General features: G+C 54.6%; 1 protein-coding gene across 1 annotated transcript in view; it reads right to left on the bottom strand.

The window, feature by feature from the left end:
• Nucleotides 1–3: 3 nt before the first annotated feature.
• Nucleotides 4–13,630, bottom strand: part of RYR1 (ryanodine receptor 1) — a 116,001-nt gene continuing 102,374 nt past the window's right edge. The window contains exons 90-105 of the mRNA XM_027079462.1: nucleotides 13,081–13,630; nucleotides 12,286–12,338; nucleotides 11,534–11,687; nucleotides 10,449–10,535; nucleotides 9,046–9,297; nucleotides 8,056–8,186; nucleotides 6,017–6,059; nucleotides 4,723–4,853; nucleotides 4,561–4,621; nucleotides 4,031–4,177; nucleotides 3,431–3,565; nucleotides 1,294–1,450; nucleotides 812–876; nucleotides 619–719; nucleotides 390–441; nucleotides 4–242 (exon numbers count right to left, since the gene is read on the bottom strand). Of these exons, the coding sequence (XP_026935263.1) occupies nucleotides 147–242; nucleotides 390–441; nucleotides 619–719; nucleotides 812–876; nucleotides 1,294–1,450; nucleotides 3,431–3,565; nucleotides 4,031–4,177; nucleotides 4,561–4,621; nucleotides 4,723–4,853; nucleotides 6,017–6,059; nucleotides 8,056–8,186; nucleotides 9,046–9,297; nucleotides 10,449–10,535; nucleotides 11,534–11,687; nucleotides 12,286–12,338; nucleotides 13,081–13,630 (2,215 nt within the window). The 3' untranslated portion in view covers nucleotides 4–146. The remainder of the gene's footprint in view (nucleotides 243–389; nucleotides 442–618; nucleotides 720–811; nucleotides 877–1,293; nucleotides 1,451–3,430; nucleotides 3,566–4,030; nucleotides 4,178–4,560; nucleotides 4,622–4,722; nucleotides 4,854–6,016; nucleotides 6,060–8,055; nucleotides 8,187–9,045; nucleotides 9,298–10,448; nucleotides 10,536–11,533; nucleotides 11,688–12,285; nucleotides 12,339–13,080) is intronic.

Genomic DNA, 13,630 nt, shown 5'->3' with positions numbered 1-13,630 from the left:
ATGTCAGGGGTGTAGCACAGACTTTATTTTGCCAGTACATGGTCACCCTCCCCCAGCCGCCTTGCGGGGAGGGATTTGGGGGCTAAGGGGCTTGCTATGAGAATAAGGACCTTCGAGGTGGGGGTGAAGGGCCAGCTGGGGGTGTCTCAGCTAAGCTGGTCCTCATACTGCTTGCGGAAACAATCGCCAGCCGGGAAGAAATCCCAACATCTCTCTTGGTACATCTTCCAGACGTAAGACTCCTAGGGGTGGGGGATGGGGAAGGGTTGGTTGGTCACATCTTCAAATGCTTCATATTGATATGAGCTTTTTACTGTCACCTGCTGATTGACCTTATATTAAAATTCACCATGTCTCTGCCCATTGTCGTCCCATTAACACACCCTTACCTGACCCGTGTGTTCGGTCTCGTCCTTGTTTATCAGATACATCAGGAAAAACCTGGGGATGGGAGGCAGCGGTAGACAGGTCGCAATCACCCTTACTTGCTCCTGATTGGCTGGCTGGGAATCCACCCACATGGACACCATCCCCCCTCCCCTAACTGGCCAGTATCTCGGCCTGGCTGGCGGCAGCCACGCCCCCACCCTCCTGATTGGCCAGTGGGCCCACACTCACATGTAATTGGCCAGGTTGTGCTCCTCTAGTGTGTGAGTCTCGAACCCATGCGGTGTTGAATCAAAGTAATCGCTGCCGATACCACAGATGAAGCACTTGGTCTGTGCATGGCAGGAGACATCAGAGTCAAGGCCCATTCAACCCCCCAGGGTCCCATGATCCCTCTGGGTCGCCCCCCCCAGATATGACCTACCTCCATATCTTCCTTCACTTGCTCTTGCTGGTCTCGGAGCTCACCAAAAGCGTCAATGATCAGACCTGGGGTGGCAGGGCGCAAGTCAGTGCCCAACCTCTGACCCAGTTCAGACTCCCTCCTCTTCTGGCTACCTACCTCTGAGTCCTGCCTCCCACCCTCATCCCCCTAATCACACCCTGCTTCCTAAAAATAATAATACCTAGCATTTATTGAGCACTTATCATGAGCCAGACATTTACCACCTATGAATTGATTGAATTCTCACAACAACCCGATGAGGCTAGTACAATTAAAACCCCCCATTTTACAGATGGAGAAACTGAGGCTCAGAGTGGTGACTTGCCCAAAGTCTCACAGTAGGGAGAGGCAGAGCCAGGATATGAATCCAGGCTGATGTGATCCTGGGACTGCACTCTTAAATGAGCTAGTCTGCCTCTGGGCACAGAGCCCCCACTCCCACACCCCCGACAAGCACTGACCCTGGATGATGGCCAACAGGATGACGATGACAAAGAAGAAGAAGGTGATGTCGAAGACCACCCGGTACAGCTCGTATTCATCGCCTGCTGGGTCCTCAATCTCGTCCCCAATGCCCCCACCAGCTCGGACACCCACATACATGTGAAACAGGTAACACTGCGGGGGCAGGGTGAGAAGCACATTAGTCATGCACTCAATCATTCGACATTCACCCACCACCTACAGGGCCCTGGGCTAGTTGCAGCAGGGCACACATGGCAATGACTGAGACAGCCCTGAACCTTCCTCTCACAGGGCTCACAAACTTGGCATCAGACAGTGACAGCCCAGAAATGATCAGGGTTGTGATAGGGAGGGCTCAGGGCCAGGACAGTGAAAGCACAGTGTAATCAGGGGTGAGATGGGGGAAGCACAGGAAGCGTTGAAGCTTTGAAAGCCTGACCCAGCCTGCGGTGATGGGGCAAGGCTTCCTAGAAGAGGGGACATGTGTGAGCTGGAACGTGAAGAAAATGTTAGGTGGGAGAGAGAGTTCCAGGCAGAGAAAACCACATGTGCTTCATCACCATTTGGGGAGGAAAGAATGCATCTTGCTCTTGTGAGGAACTGAAAGAGGTTCAGTGAAGCTGGAAAATAGAGTTCCTGTGGGCAAGAGCAGGGAGATAAATGAGGTCCAGCCAATGGTCATGGAGGGCTTCCTGTAGGAGGCAGCATTTAAGTTGAAGGTGAAGCATCAAGTGAAGGGGTGTGTGTACATAGGGCCGGGCAAGGGAGGAAGAGAGAATGTCAGATGCAAAGGGCTTGGGTTGGGAGGAAACACATGATCTTAGGGGAACTGAAGAAGGACCAGGCAGCCAGAGAGCAAAAAGCAAGAAGGACTCTGGTTAGACTCAGGCCAGGCTGGTTTTTCCCTGGCTTTGTAAGCCATGGTGAAGGCATCGGGAAACCACAAGAAGGTTCTGAGCAGAGGGAGGGACGTGGTCTGCCTGGCACTTGGGAAAGACTTTACACTGTTCTTTCTGTGTCCCTGGGAAGTGAGAGAACCCAGTTCTCTTGGGTAAGAGCTAAGACCAGTGACTGATGGGAACAAGGCTGAGTGGCAAGACCAGGTCTGGTGGGGCCTCAAATGTCAGGCTGAGTGGATCCTGCGAGCACAGTGCCAGATTACAGGCCATCTCTGAGATAAAGCCCTGGGATGATTCTTTCCACTGTGGCCCATGCCTATAGTAGGTTAAACTTAATTTGGGGGGAATTCCCTAGCGGTCCAGTGGTTAGGACTCTGCGGTTTCACTGCTGAGGGTCTAGGTTCGATCCCTGGTCGAAGAACTAAGATCTCACAAGCCGCACAGTGCAGCCAAACAAATTTTTTTAACTAAATAAATAAAAAGTTTAAAAAATTCACAAGTGGAGGAAATGCTAAGGTGCAGTTGGGGTATAATAAAAATAAAGATGGAGTCTAGTGGAATTCCCTGGTGGTCCAGTGGTTAGGACTCTGCACTCTCACTGTCAAGGGCCTAGGTTCAATCCCTGGTCAGGGAACTAAGATCCTACAAGCCGTGCGGTAAGGCAAAAAAAAAAAAAAAAAAGATGGAGTTTAGAAAAAAAACAACAACTCAGTTTGGGTTATGACCACCACCCCTAGAATAGAAGAGAAAATAAAAACACGGATAGCATGCTTTGGGTGACACTCTTCGTTATAATGATGATAGTAGCTCACATCTGTGGAATCCTTAATACCTGCCAGGCACTATTCTAAGACTTTTAAATCTTAGATGATCAGGGAGCATCACTGAGTCCTAAAAGCAACCCGAAGATGTAGGCACTGTTATTATACACCCATTTCACAGGTGAGGACACCAGAGGATGGAGAGGTTGAGCAGCCAACTCACATGGCTTGTAAGTCAGGCACCATGCCTGAGCACCCTTCCAATAAGGATAGCTCGAAAAACTCAAATACTATTACAACAGTGGCTACCATTTATTGAGCATTGTTCTAAGTACCTCACAAGTGTCAGCTCACTGAACCCTCACAATAAGTCTACAGGTAGTTTCTATTACTCACCCCCTTTACAGATGGGAAAACTAAGGGTCAGGGATGGTCAGTAACTTGTTCCAAGAGTGTTGGGGGGAGGGGCTTACCGTCATCATGTCGTCACACTTCATATCAGGCTCGTCCTCATCCTCACTCTTGTTGTAGAACTTGCGGAAGAAGTTGAAAGCCACCACGGTGTACAGGTAGACCACCACCGCCAGGAGGCCCACGGTCATCACCAGCTGGGGACGGGCAATGGGCCGGTCAGCTCCACTCTGGGCTTGCCCCTCCCCCATGCCCAGCCTTCTCTATCCTTTTTTTTTTTTTTTAAATATTTATTTATTTATTTGGCTGTGCTGGGTCTTAGTTGCGGCACGCGGGCTCCATAGTTGAAGCATGTGTGATCTTTAGTTGCAGCATGTGAGATCTAGTTCCCTGACCAGGGATCAAACTCAGGCCCCCTGCACTGGGAGCGCAGAGCCTTAACCGCTGGACCACCAGGGAAGTCCCCAGCCTTCTCTATCCTTGCCCCAGTTCGGCCCAGGTGGCCTTCCCCCTGGGGTCTCACCACCCACACCTGCCCTGGCTCAGCCCGCCCAGCCTTGCCCCTCCTCACCCTACCTGCCCAGCCCTCACCCTCCACCCCTCCTCAGACTGCCAAACTCGTCCCTCCAGGCTCACTCCCCTCAGACAGGTCCCCTCCACACCTGTTTCCCATTGTGGGTGACAGAGGAGAGGATGGTGCGCAACGTCTTGACCCCCATGGCAATGTCCAGGAGGTGGGCGGCAAAGAAGAAGTTGTTGTAGTGACCCAGGAGGGACATCACCATGTACCAGCCCAGATACAGGAAAGACTGTGGGCACACAGAGCCGGGGTCAGCGTGTGTTCATGAGGGTCAAGGAGTACTCTGGGCGCCAGGGAACAGTTGAGAGTGTTGGGCACGCTCTGGGGTTCGGGGGGCCATCTCTGGCTAGGGATTATTTGAAGGATCAGGAACAACTCTAAAACAGCAGAGCACTCGGTGGGAAGCCATTCTGCAGGGAGTTGGGGAACCCTCCGCAGAAGGACATAGTCTGGGAATTCAAGAGTGTTCTGGGTGGTAAGGAGCCTTGGGCGGGTCAGAGGTGCACAGGGGTCAGGAGTCAGCCCCTGGTCAGGGATACCTGGGGGTGGGGCACCCGACGCCCTCGGGCCCTTCTCCAGCAGGCCCCTCCCCCGCTACAGGGCCCCCCTCACATTGTCTGTGAAGATGACCCCAAACTTCCAGATCTGGTACTTGATATCGATGGACATGAGCCTGTAGGGTGGAGGGAAGAGGGATGGCCAGATGCTGGGGGGTCAGACCCTGGCCACCTCCCCCGCCTGTCCCAGGCCTGTGCAGGGTCACCCCTGGCTCACCAGGTGAGCAGCCCCGGTGGTGGTTCAGGCTTGCGCTCATTGTGGGCTGTGATCTCCAGCGTGGCCAGATCCATGCCCAGGAGCTCGGCGATCCGCTCCCTCCCAAAGATGTCCCCGTGCTTGTCCAAGACCTACGCAGGGGAGCATAGGGCCATGCAGACACAACTAGAGTGGGGAAGGTCACAGCCTGCATGGTTGGGGGTGTCTGGGGACACTCTGAACTTTGTGTGAGAGATTGGGGGTGCATTTTTCTGGGGAGAAGGGCCAGAGCTTTCTTCAGATCCTCAGGGGGAAGGTCCCAAAGTGATAAAGGTCCAGTTTACTCAGTAGCCAAATTAATTGGGATCATTTATTATTATTAGGCAGGTAGGCAAGGAATCCTATATAACTGGCGTCCCCACCCCATCATCTATGAATTCATCTCCTCCCACTCACCCCCTCACTCACTCTGCTCCAGCCACACTGGCCTCCTCACAGCTCCTCAAATATACCAGGCACATTCCTCCCCCAGGACCTTTGCACTGGCCGTTCCCCCTGCCCAGGACACCCTTCCGCCAGATTCCCACCTGCCTCGCTCCCTCACCTCCTGATCACGCTGCACGAAAGAGCAACCTGTCTGGGCCAACACCCACGCGCTCCCCACCCCTCCGCGGGGCTTTTTTCTTCTACAGCACTTATCACCACCTGAATGCTATAAATGTGTTCCTCCTCTGTCTTTCCAACTTGAGGGTCCAAATGTGTTTACTCCTTGGATTCCAGGTCCTTAAAACAGGTCCTGGCACACAGTAGGTGCTCAAGAAACATTTGTTGAGTGACTGAATGATTGTAACTGAATGTTACTGAACTGCTCATGCAGTAGGTCATATAACCTTTACAACAACCTGGTGGGGTCGGCCCTCATTACTTCACTTTGAATATGAGGGAAACGGAGGCACAGAAAGGTTGACCCCACTAGGAATAGAAAAGCAGACAATCTAGCACCAGAGTCTGTGTGCTGAAAATAGGATGCCTTACTTCCTCCCTCAAAACTAATATTCTTACTTCCTCCCTCAAAACTAATATTCTGCGCCAGGCACTGTGCTGTGCTTGTTACACGTATCGTCTCATTACAGAGCGGGAGGGGTGACTGTCATGCTCACTTCCCGACTGGCAATCTGAGGTGCTCCTCAGACAGTCAAAGCCTCTTGCCCAAGGTCACACACGAAGCAAGTGCTTGATGGGGTTTGGATGGCCTGGTGGCAGCAAGGAACCCAGCCCAGGAGGCCCTTCCACCTCCCCATCCACGTCCTCTCACCTTCCGCTTGACAAATTTGTCCCAGTAGTTGCTGGGGAAAGACCTGCCAAGAGAAAGAAGCCACAAGACATCAGGGTAGGAGGGAACAGGGGCCACCAGCCAGGCCGGGGCGGGGGGTTGGAATTCCAATGCTTTTCTCACAGGAGACAGGGGGGGTCACATCTCACTCAGGGTCAGGCTCTAAAGCCCCCAGGCCAGGTGACTTTTGCCCAAGGTCAACTCTTACCCCGCCCTCCCCCGCTGCTGTCGTTGGTGGAGCCCAGGTGAGGCAGGCGGCTCGCATTCGGAGCTGGGATGTGCAAAGACCCCAGAACTGCACTCAGGTGGGGAGGAGTCGGGACCAGCAGCCTGGCCCTGCTCCGGTTCCGGGGTGCTTCCTCACACTGTTTAATTTTATTTGATGATTCTGGCCCTTTATTTACCAGTTTTCTAATTGATGAGTTGATGTCCCAACATCCTGCAAAGGTGGCCCAATGAGTTTTGCTGGGGAGGGGGTCGGGGGTGAAGTGGAGATTTATTATGAATCCATGGATTTAGGCCTATTTGATGTGTGTTTCAATTTGTGGCACTTTCTATCCTTATCAACGCTCAAACTGTCCTTGGTTTGTCCATGGGGAGCCGCTTCTAAGCTGGCAGCAGGGTCCTTTCAGCATGTCACCATTTTGCAGTGAGCACACCCTTGCTTTCTGACTTAACAAGATAATCCAGGCTCATCTTACACTTCCCCGACCCAGCCCTGAAAAATCTGCCACTTCTCCAAGGAGTCTGGTTCCTTGTCACGGGAAATGGTATTTAGAAGTCAAGGTCTTGGGCAGACACCATTTTAAATAGGTGTCTCTCTCTCTCTCTCTCTTAAGCATGTGTACTTGAATGTTTGTAAGTTAAATGTGTCTTTGATGGTGACAGTGAGAGTATAGCGTGTCCTTGGTATGGCTTCTCTCTCTCCTTGCACCACTTCACTAGGCAGGACCCCATAAGAAAATAACTTCCGGGACTTCCCTGGTGGTTCAGTGGTAAAGAATCCGCCTTCCAATGCAGGGGACGTGGGTTCTATCCCTGGTCCGGGAAGATCCCACATGCCACGGAGCAACTAAGCCTGTGTGCCACAGCTAAGCCCGCACGCCACAGCTACTGAACTCGCGCGCCTCAACGAGAGAGCCTGCATGCCACAAACTACCGAGTCCTCGCGCCCTGGAGCCCGCGCACCACAAGGAAAAGCCTGCTCTCGGAAACAAAAGATCCTGCATGTGTGCCTCAACAAAGATTCTGCATGCCGCAACTGCGACCTGATGCAAAAAAAAAAAAGTGTCTTCACTAAAAGAAAAAAGAAAATGACTTCCAACCCTTACCTAGAGCTTACAGTGCCCCAGAAACTACACTAACTCATTTCATTGTCACAAGGTCCTTGTGAGGTCGGTGCTATTATATATCCCCACTTTACAGATAAGGAAACTGAGGCACAGAGAGGCCAAGTGACTGGACCAAGAATTCCCAGCTACAGTGTGGCCAACCCAGGGTTCCAACCTGACCTGGTGTTCTTACTCTAGACTCCCTCTAAGGATGCAGCCCCGCTGTATGAACAGATAAGATGGGACTTGACCTGGGGGAAAATGGAATGGGCTGGGAGTGTACTTTGGGGGTCCAGAGTCCCACCACGTTGCCCTCACAACCCTCATTTCCTCTCTGGGCTCAGTTTGAAAACCAAGTGATTTCATGTATTTCCCACTTATGGCACCTGGTGAGAATCCCGCGTGGGGACAGAGTTTAAAATGCAGGTTCCTGGGTGCCACCTCAGACTCACTGAACCAGAATCCCCAGGGATGGGGCCCAGGAATCCCCACGTGTCAGCAGCACCCCCAGAGGTACTTTAATGCAGGGGAAATTTGTCTGTATTACTAAGAGGAAGACAAAGGCTTGGGGAGAATGAGTCAGGACGGGCAGTGACTGGAACGCCGGCCTTTTGAGGCCTGGGCTGGGACTGGAGCGGAAACCCAGCTCTGCTTCCCCAACCCACCACGAGGCTGGGGCTGGGCCCTTACGGAGTGTTGAGCACCAGCCGGTCCCACTGCCCCTTCACGTCATCGTCTTCAGGCTGCTCCGTGATGTAGAGGCCGTCAAACTCCAGCTTCCGGGCCAGTTCCTTCTCCCGCTTAAAGATCACCAGGGGCACCTAGATCATGCAGGGAGGCAAAGGGGTGGGTGTCAGGAGACCACAGCCTCGGCAGGAGCTAGGACATCTTGCTGGAGCCTTCGTGAGACCCCACATCACAGGAGCTTCCCCAGAGTGATCAGGGTAGTAGTGGGGAAATGCGGTCAGAGGGTCAGGGCTGGGATGAGGAAAAAACCCGGAAGAGCCCAGAACGGGCACCTGCTGCAGCCTGGGGCCTCCCAAGGGAAGGAGGAGGAATAAAACAGGCAGGTGAAAGGAGGTGGAAGTGGGGCAGAGTATTCCAGGCAGAGGGGACAGCACTTGTAAAAGTTCTAAGCCAAAAGAGCTCTGTTCGTCCAATTGTAAAGTATCAAGGTTTGCTGAACAGTCAGTTCTCGTGGAACCCATACTGAAGTCTTCGTAATACACCTTACGGGGCATCACGAGCTTCAGGCATAGTTGATGTCAGAATCCACATCCCCCTGTTGGCACCCATGTTATGTCTGAGGCCCACAGACCCTCACAGATATTAATTCACCCACTGACCAACATGTAGAAAATAAATATTCCCGAATGACAAATTTTGCTTCTTGATCCAGAAATTAACATCGTCACAGGACCCATCTCCTCAGCTGCAACCTGTATCAGTTCCCAGTTTGAATATCACCCTTGCTAAAGACCCCAATCCTGTACTCAGTCCCCCAGCCTTACCCCAACCCTAGACGCCCCTCTGTCCTAATCACTGTGTTAGATGCCCCAGCCCCTGCTCCAGGTCCTCTCAGCCAGTGCCCCGGCACACATCCCCTCCAAACACACACACACACACGCGCACGCGCGCGCACACACATGCCCCAGCCCCAAGGCTGTGGTCATGACCCACCTTGAGACAGTTGTAGCCAATGATGCAGAGAAAGGCCACCAGCGTATGCAGAAGGCTCAAGCAACGCAAGGCAGGTTCCATGTAGCCCGTGCTCTCCTCCAGGAAGTAGTACACCATGTTCTCATCCTCGTCACCCTCTGCTTCCTCTCCGGCCCCCGAGCCCCAGCCAGAGCCTCCACCTGACCCTGCTCCCGACAGGTCCCCAGCTGCTGAGCTCTCCACATCATCCTCCCCTGGTGGAGAGTCTGAGACCTAAAGGGGGACAGAGGTCAGACAGGGTGGGGACCCGGTGTCCTGGTACCTGGTCTGCCACACCCAGAACTGGGCCCTCGTCAGATACAGTCTCTGCAGGGCTGTCCATCAAGATCAAGGGGTGGGCCCAGGACCCTAGCTAGCAAATCAGATTCTGTCCTGGGAATCTGACTATTGAACTGAGTGACAGGAGCACTGAAAACAGAGTTGATTCGTCTTGATAGTGGAGCCCTAACGAGACTACTTTTAACACTAATATTAACACTAATACTAAAATTAGTAGTAGCTGTCGTTTATTTATACAGAGCCTTTTTTGTCAGGTACTATTCTGAGTGCCTTACATACATCAGTCCTCTTTTTTTTTTTTTGGCTGGGCCTCGCACATCTTGCAGGATCTTAGTTCCCTGTCAGGGACTGAACCCACGCCTTCAGCAGTGAAAGCGTGGAGTCCTAACCACTGGACCGCCAGGAAATTCCTCATGTTAATCCTCTTTTAATTCCCACAGCTCTAAGATGTAGGCTCTGTTATTATCCCATATTACAGATGAGGAAATTAAGGCACAGAAAGGTTAAGAACTTTGCCTAACATCATGCAGCCAGTGAGTGGTGGAGCCAGACTCGGATCCTACAGAAGCCATGCTCTGACCATTCTGCTAGACTGCCCCTCTGTCCTGTTATCTAGATCTCGCGCAAGACCCCGAGGGTCCCTTTGTCCTTTGGGAGGCCTGCTTCATAGCCCTCTCCTTCTCTTCCATGAGCTGCCCATTTCCTCCTCCCCACAAATTTCTCTTTAGCTTATGTGAGAACAAAGAGATGTAACCGAATCAGCGGGTGTTGCAGAGAGGGGAAGGCCTGCATCCAGGGGCACAGGGCTGGCCAGTGGCAGAACTGAGCGTGGAACCCAGGATTGATTCCCTGCACTAACTCTCACAGGGCACTCAGACCTCTGTTCCAGATGGACCCAGACACACATACTCACCACCACAGGGGTCTTAAGCTCCAGGTGTTCAGCCTGAACCTTCCTGGGGACCCTGAGCCCAACACCTTGTCCCTGGTGAACTGCAAGGGCCCTGGGAACCCGTTAGGGGCTGAGCCTGCCGCCCCACAGCCCAGGTAAGCGCCTGATCCTCCCGGCCCCTCTTGATCAGCACCTTATAAAACAGCAGAATGAAGTTGATGGCGAATGCCAAGAAGAGGGCAAGGAATCGCAGAGTGTAGAAGTTCCGGGAGAGGTAGTTCTAAGATGAGGAGAGAAAGAAAAAGACAGAGCTCACGGTCCACTCGCTTCCCGGGAGAATTTATCCCAACATTCAGCCACAACCCAAGCACCGGGGTCCTTAACATCTGGTCCCACAATCTCCCATTTATTGAGTGCTTCTTGTATACCAAGGCCTGGGCTAAGAGCTTTACATACGTGAACCTGTTTAATTCTCACCCCAACCCTATGAAGTAGGTACTGCTGATGTGCCCACTTTCTGGATGAGGAAATGGAGGCTCAGGGTGGTGAGCTGTCTTGTCCAAGGTTACGTAGCCAAGAAGTGGCAGACCTGGGCTTTGAAGCCAGGCGGTCCAGCTACAGAGTCCACACTCCCAACCACTCTGCCATGCTGCTTCCCGGGTGAGGGTACCCTGTCTGCTTTATCCCGGGCAGAAGACATCTACTTCCACCTCTCCCTTCCTCTTTTTCTCTCCATCCCCCATGCCTTCCCCAAATCCTCACTAAACCACCCTCTGTCCAACATGTTTCCCTCAGCCCCTCATGTCAGGCTGGCCTGGAGAGGAGACAGGACAGATGGAGGCATGGGCCCCGAACTCCCTTCTTCCGGGCCTGGATGAGGAGATGGATTCGCCCCCCACAGGAGGAGCTGGGGCTGGTGTGGCAGCTCCTTCCTGAAGGCTGAGAGCCAAGAAATAGGCCACGGTGGGAGGAACAGAGCCATGGCCTCAGCAGGATTTAGCTCTGGATAGAGGATGGGGGTGGGAAGCTGAGGCCGGTGGCCCCAGGTGCGCAAACGCGGGGAGGCTGGAATAAGGATTGTGAGCAGGGAGAGGCCGAGGAGCCAAGTGGGGACCACCTGAAAATGCTGCCCTGTGCCCAAGTCCTGCTCTGTCTGGGGACGTCTCTGCTCACAGAGATGAGTCTGGCCCAGGTCGGCTCAAGGACAGGGTTGGGGGAGAGGTGGTGTGAATGTTTTCTGGGAGAGGAGGCTTCAGGGTGCCCTTGCTGGGTCCTCACCAAGAACTTCACCCTCTGTACTTCCAGTTCTCCCCAGAATTCCAGGTCCCCGCCTCCAGCCCCCTCCTTCTTTGGAGGGGGGGGAGGAGGAGCTGTCTTCTTGGGGGGTTCTGGTGGGGGTTCGGGGACTTCTTTCTTCTCCCCATTCTCAGCACTGCAGGGCAGGACACAGAAAGAGTGAGCAGGTGCCTGGGAAATGCATGCATTCATTCATTCATTCAAAGCCATGAGCAGGGGCCCACCCCATGCCTGATCCAGGTCTAGATGGTGCTGGGGACACAGTGGTGAGACAACTTCCAGCCCTGTCCCCATGGGGCTCCAGTCCAATGGGGGTACAGACCCGTCACCAGACAGTGGCAGCCCGGAGTGGTCAGGGCTGGGATGAGGGTAGCTCAGGGGCTTATGGGAGCCCGGAGGAGACACCTCTTCAACTTAGGGGGCATGTCAAGGTCGGCTTCCCAGAGAAGGAGCCACGTGAGCCAAGATGGGAAGGAGGAGGAAGGCTGAGACGAAGCGCAGAAGAAGGTTTTACAGGTGGAGGGAACGGCTGGCAGAAAGGCTTGCAGGTAAGAGAGGAGCGCTCATTTCTCTACTGCCTTTCACAGAGGCCCTCCTCCGGACCTGGGCCTGGGATGGGTGATGCTGAGGTCCCAGACTGAACAGGACATCCTCAGGCCCTGACCTCCGGAGGCTTCTAGTCCAGGAGGGAGGCAGTGATAGGGGCTGGGCCCCTTGGACCCAAGGCCACTCACTCGGTTTTCTCAGGCTCCGGCTCTGGAGGTACCTCCTCTTCCTCTCCATCCACCTGGCGGCAGGGCAAGTATCAGGGCTGAGCCTGCACCCCAAGCGCCTCTCAGACCTGCCTATTCCTCTCTGTGTCCCTTTCTGGCCGTTTCTCCTGGGCAATCTAAGTTTTACTCCCCACCCCCACCCCCCAGAAGAGGGATCAAGATTCTCATTTTACAGAGGGGAAACTGAGGCTCAGAGAAGTGGAGTGCCTTGGCTAAAGCACTGTGCAGAGTCAGGCTGGCTCCAAGTGGAGCTCTTCTCCCCTCATGGCCTTCCGTCACCTTGACAACCTTCCATCACCTTGACAACCTTCCATCACCTTGACAACCACACCCCCATGGCACTTATTGCACTGAGGATGCTTTAGGGGCCTCTGTCACGTGGACTACTTAATTCCCTACATCCGCCTGTATCTCTGAGGGTCTTTCCCAGTGTCTCTGACCCTATCTTGGGTCTTTTTAGTTCTTGGTCCTGCTTCTCCTCTAATTTGGTCTCTGGGTCTCTTGCTCTTTCTGGCTCCAGACACTTTTTCCTGTCTCTCCCAGAATCACTACCCTCTTCACCGGGAGACTTCCTCCAGGTCTCCATCTCTGCGTCCATCTCTCAGCGTGTCTCTCTTTGTCTCTGCGTATCTCTCAGGCCCTCTCTCCGCCCTTTTCCTCTCTCTGTGCACCGCTCTCCAACCTCTATTTGTCTCTCTCACCCTGCCTCCTACCCCAATCTCTCCAAAACCCTGATGCCCCAGCCCGCGCTCTCACCCCCAGCTTCCTCTTGATGATGGGGGAGCCCTCGGGCGTGGGCGGCTCCGCCGGCGTCGTGTCACCCATGTCCCCGAGGCCGCCGGCCCCTTCGGGCCGGAAGGGACCATCCTCAGCCACGGCCACAGTCCCGTCGGGGCCTCCTGGGCCGACCTCCTGCGCCGCCACCTCCTCGTCGCCCGCGCCCTCCGCGGAGTCGCCCGCGCCTTCGCCCGCACCCTCGCCGTCCACGTCGCCTCCGGGCCCGGCCGGCTGCTCGCCGTGCACCTCGTCGCCCGTGGGGTCGGGCATGCCCGCCAGGAGCTCGGTCATCGTCACCTTCTTGGCGCCCTCCACCAGGCCGCCGCCGAAGAGCGAGCCCCAGAGCAGGCGCAGCGCGCCCGCCGTCGCCCCCGCGGCCGCCGACCCCGCGCGCGCCAGCGCCCCCCATAGCAGCGCGGCCACGGCCGTCGCGGCCTCGCGCGCCGTCAGCCGCCGCAGCCGCCGCACGCGCCGCCGCAGGCTGCGGTAGCTGAGGCCCCGCAGGGCCCGACCCGCCGCCGCCGCCAGC

The sequence above is a fragment of the Aethalodelphis obliquidens genome, unplaced genomic scaffold, assembly GCF_003676395.1.
Source record: "Aethalodelphis obliquidens isolate GAN/ISIS:26980383/991018 unplaced genomic scaffold, ASM367639v1 scaffold43, whole genome shotgun sequence".
Taxonomy (NCBI): Eukaryota; Metazoa; Chordata; class Mammalia; order Artiodactyla; family Delphinidae; genus Aethalodelphis; species Aethalodelphis obliquidens.
The sequence above is the reverse complement of the archived record's forward strand: the minus strand, read 5'-3'. Positions and strand labels throughout refer to the sequence as shown.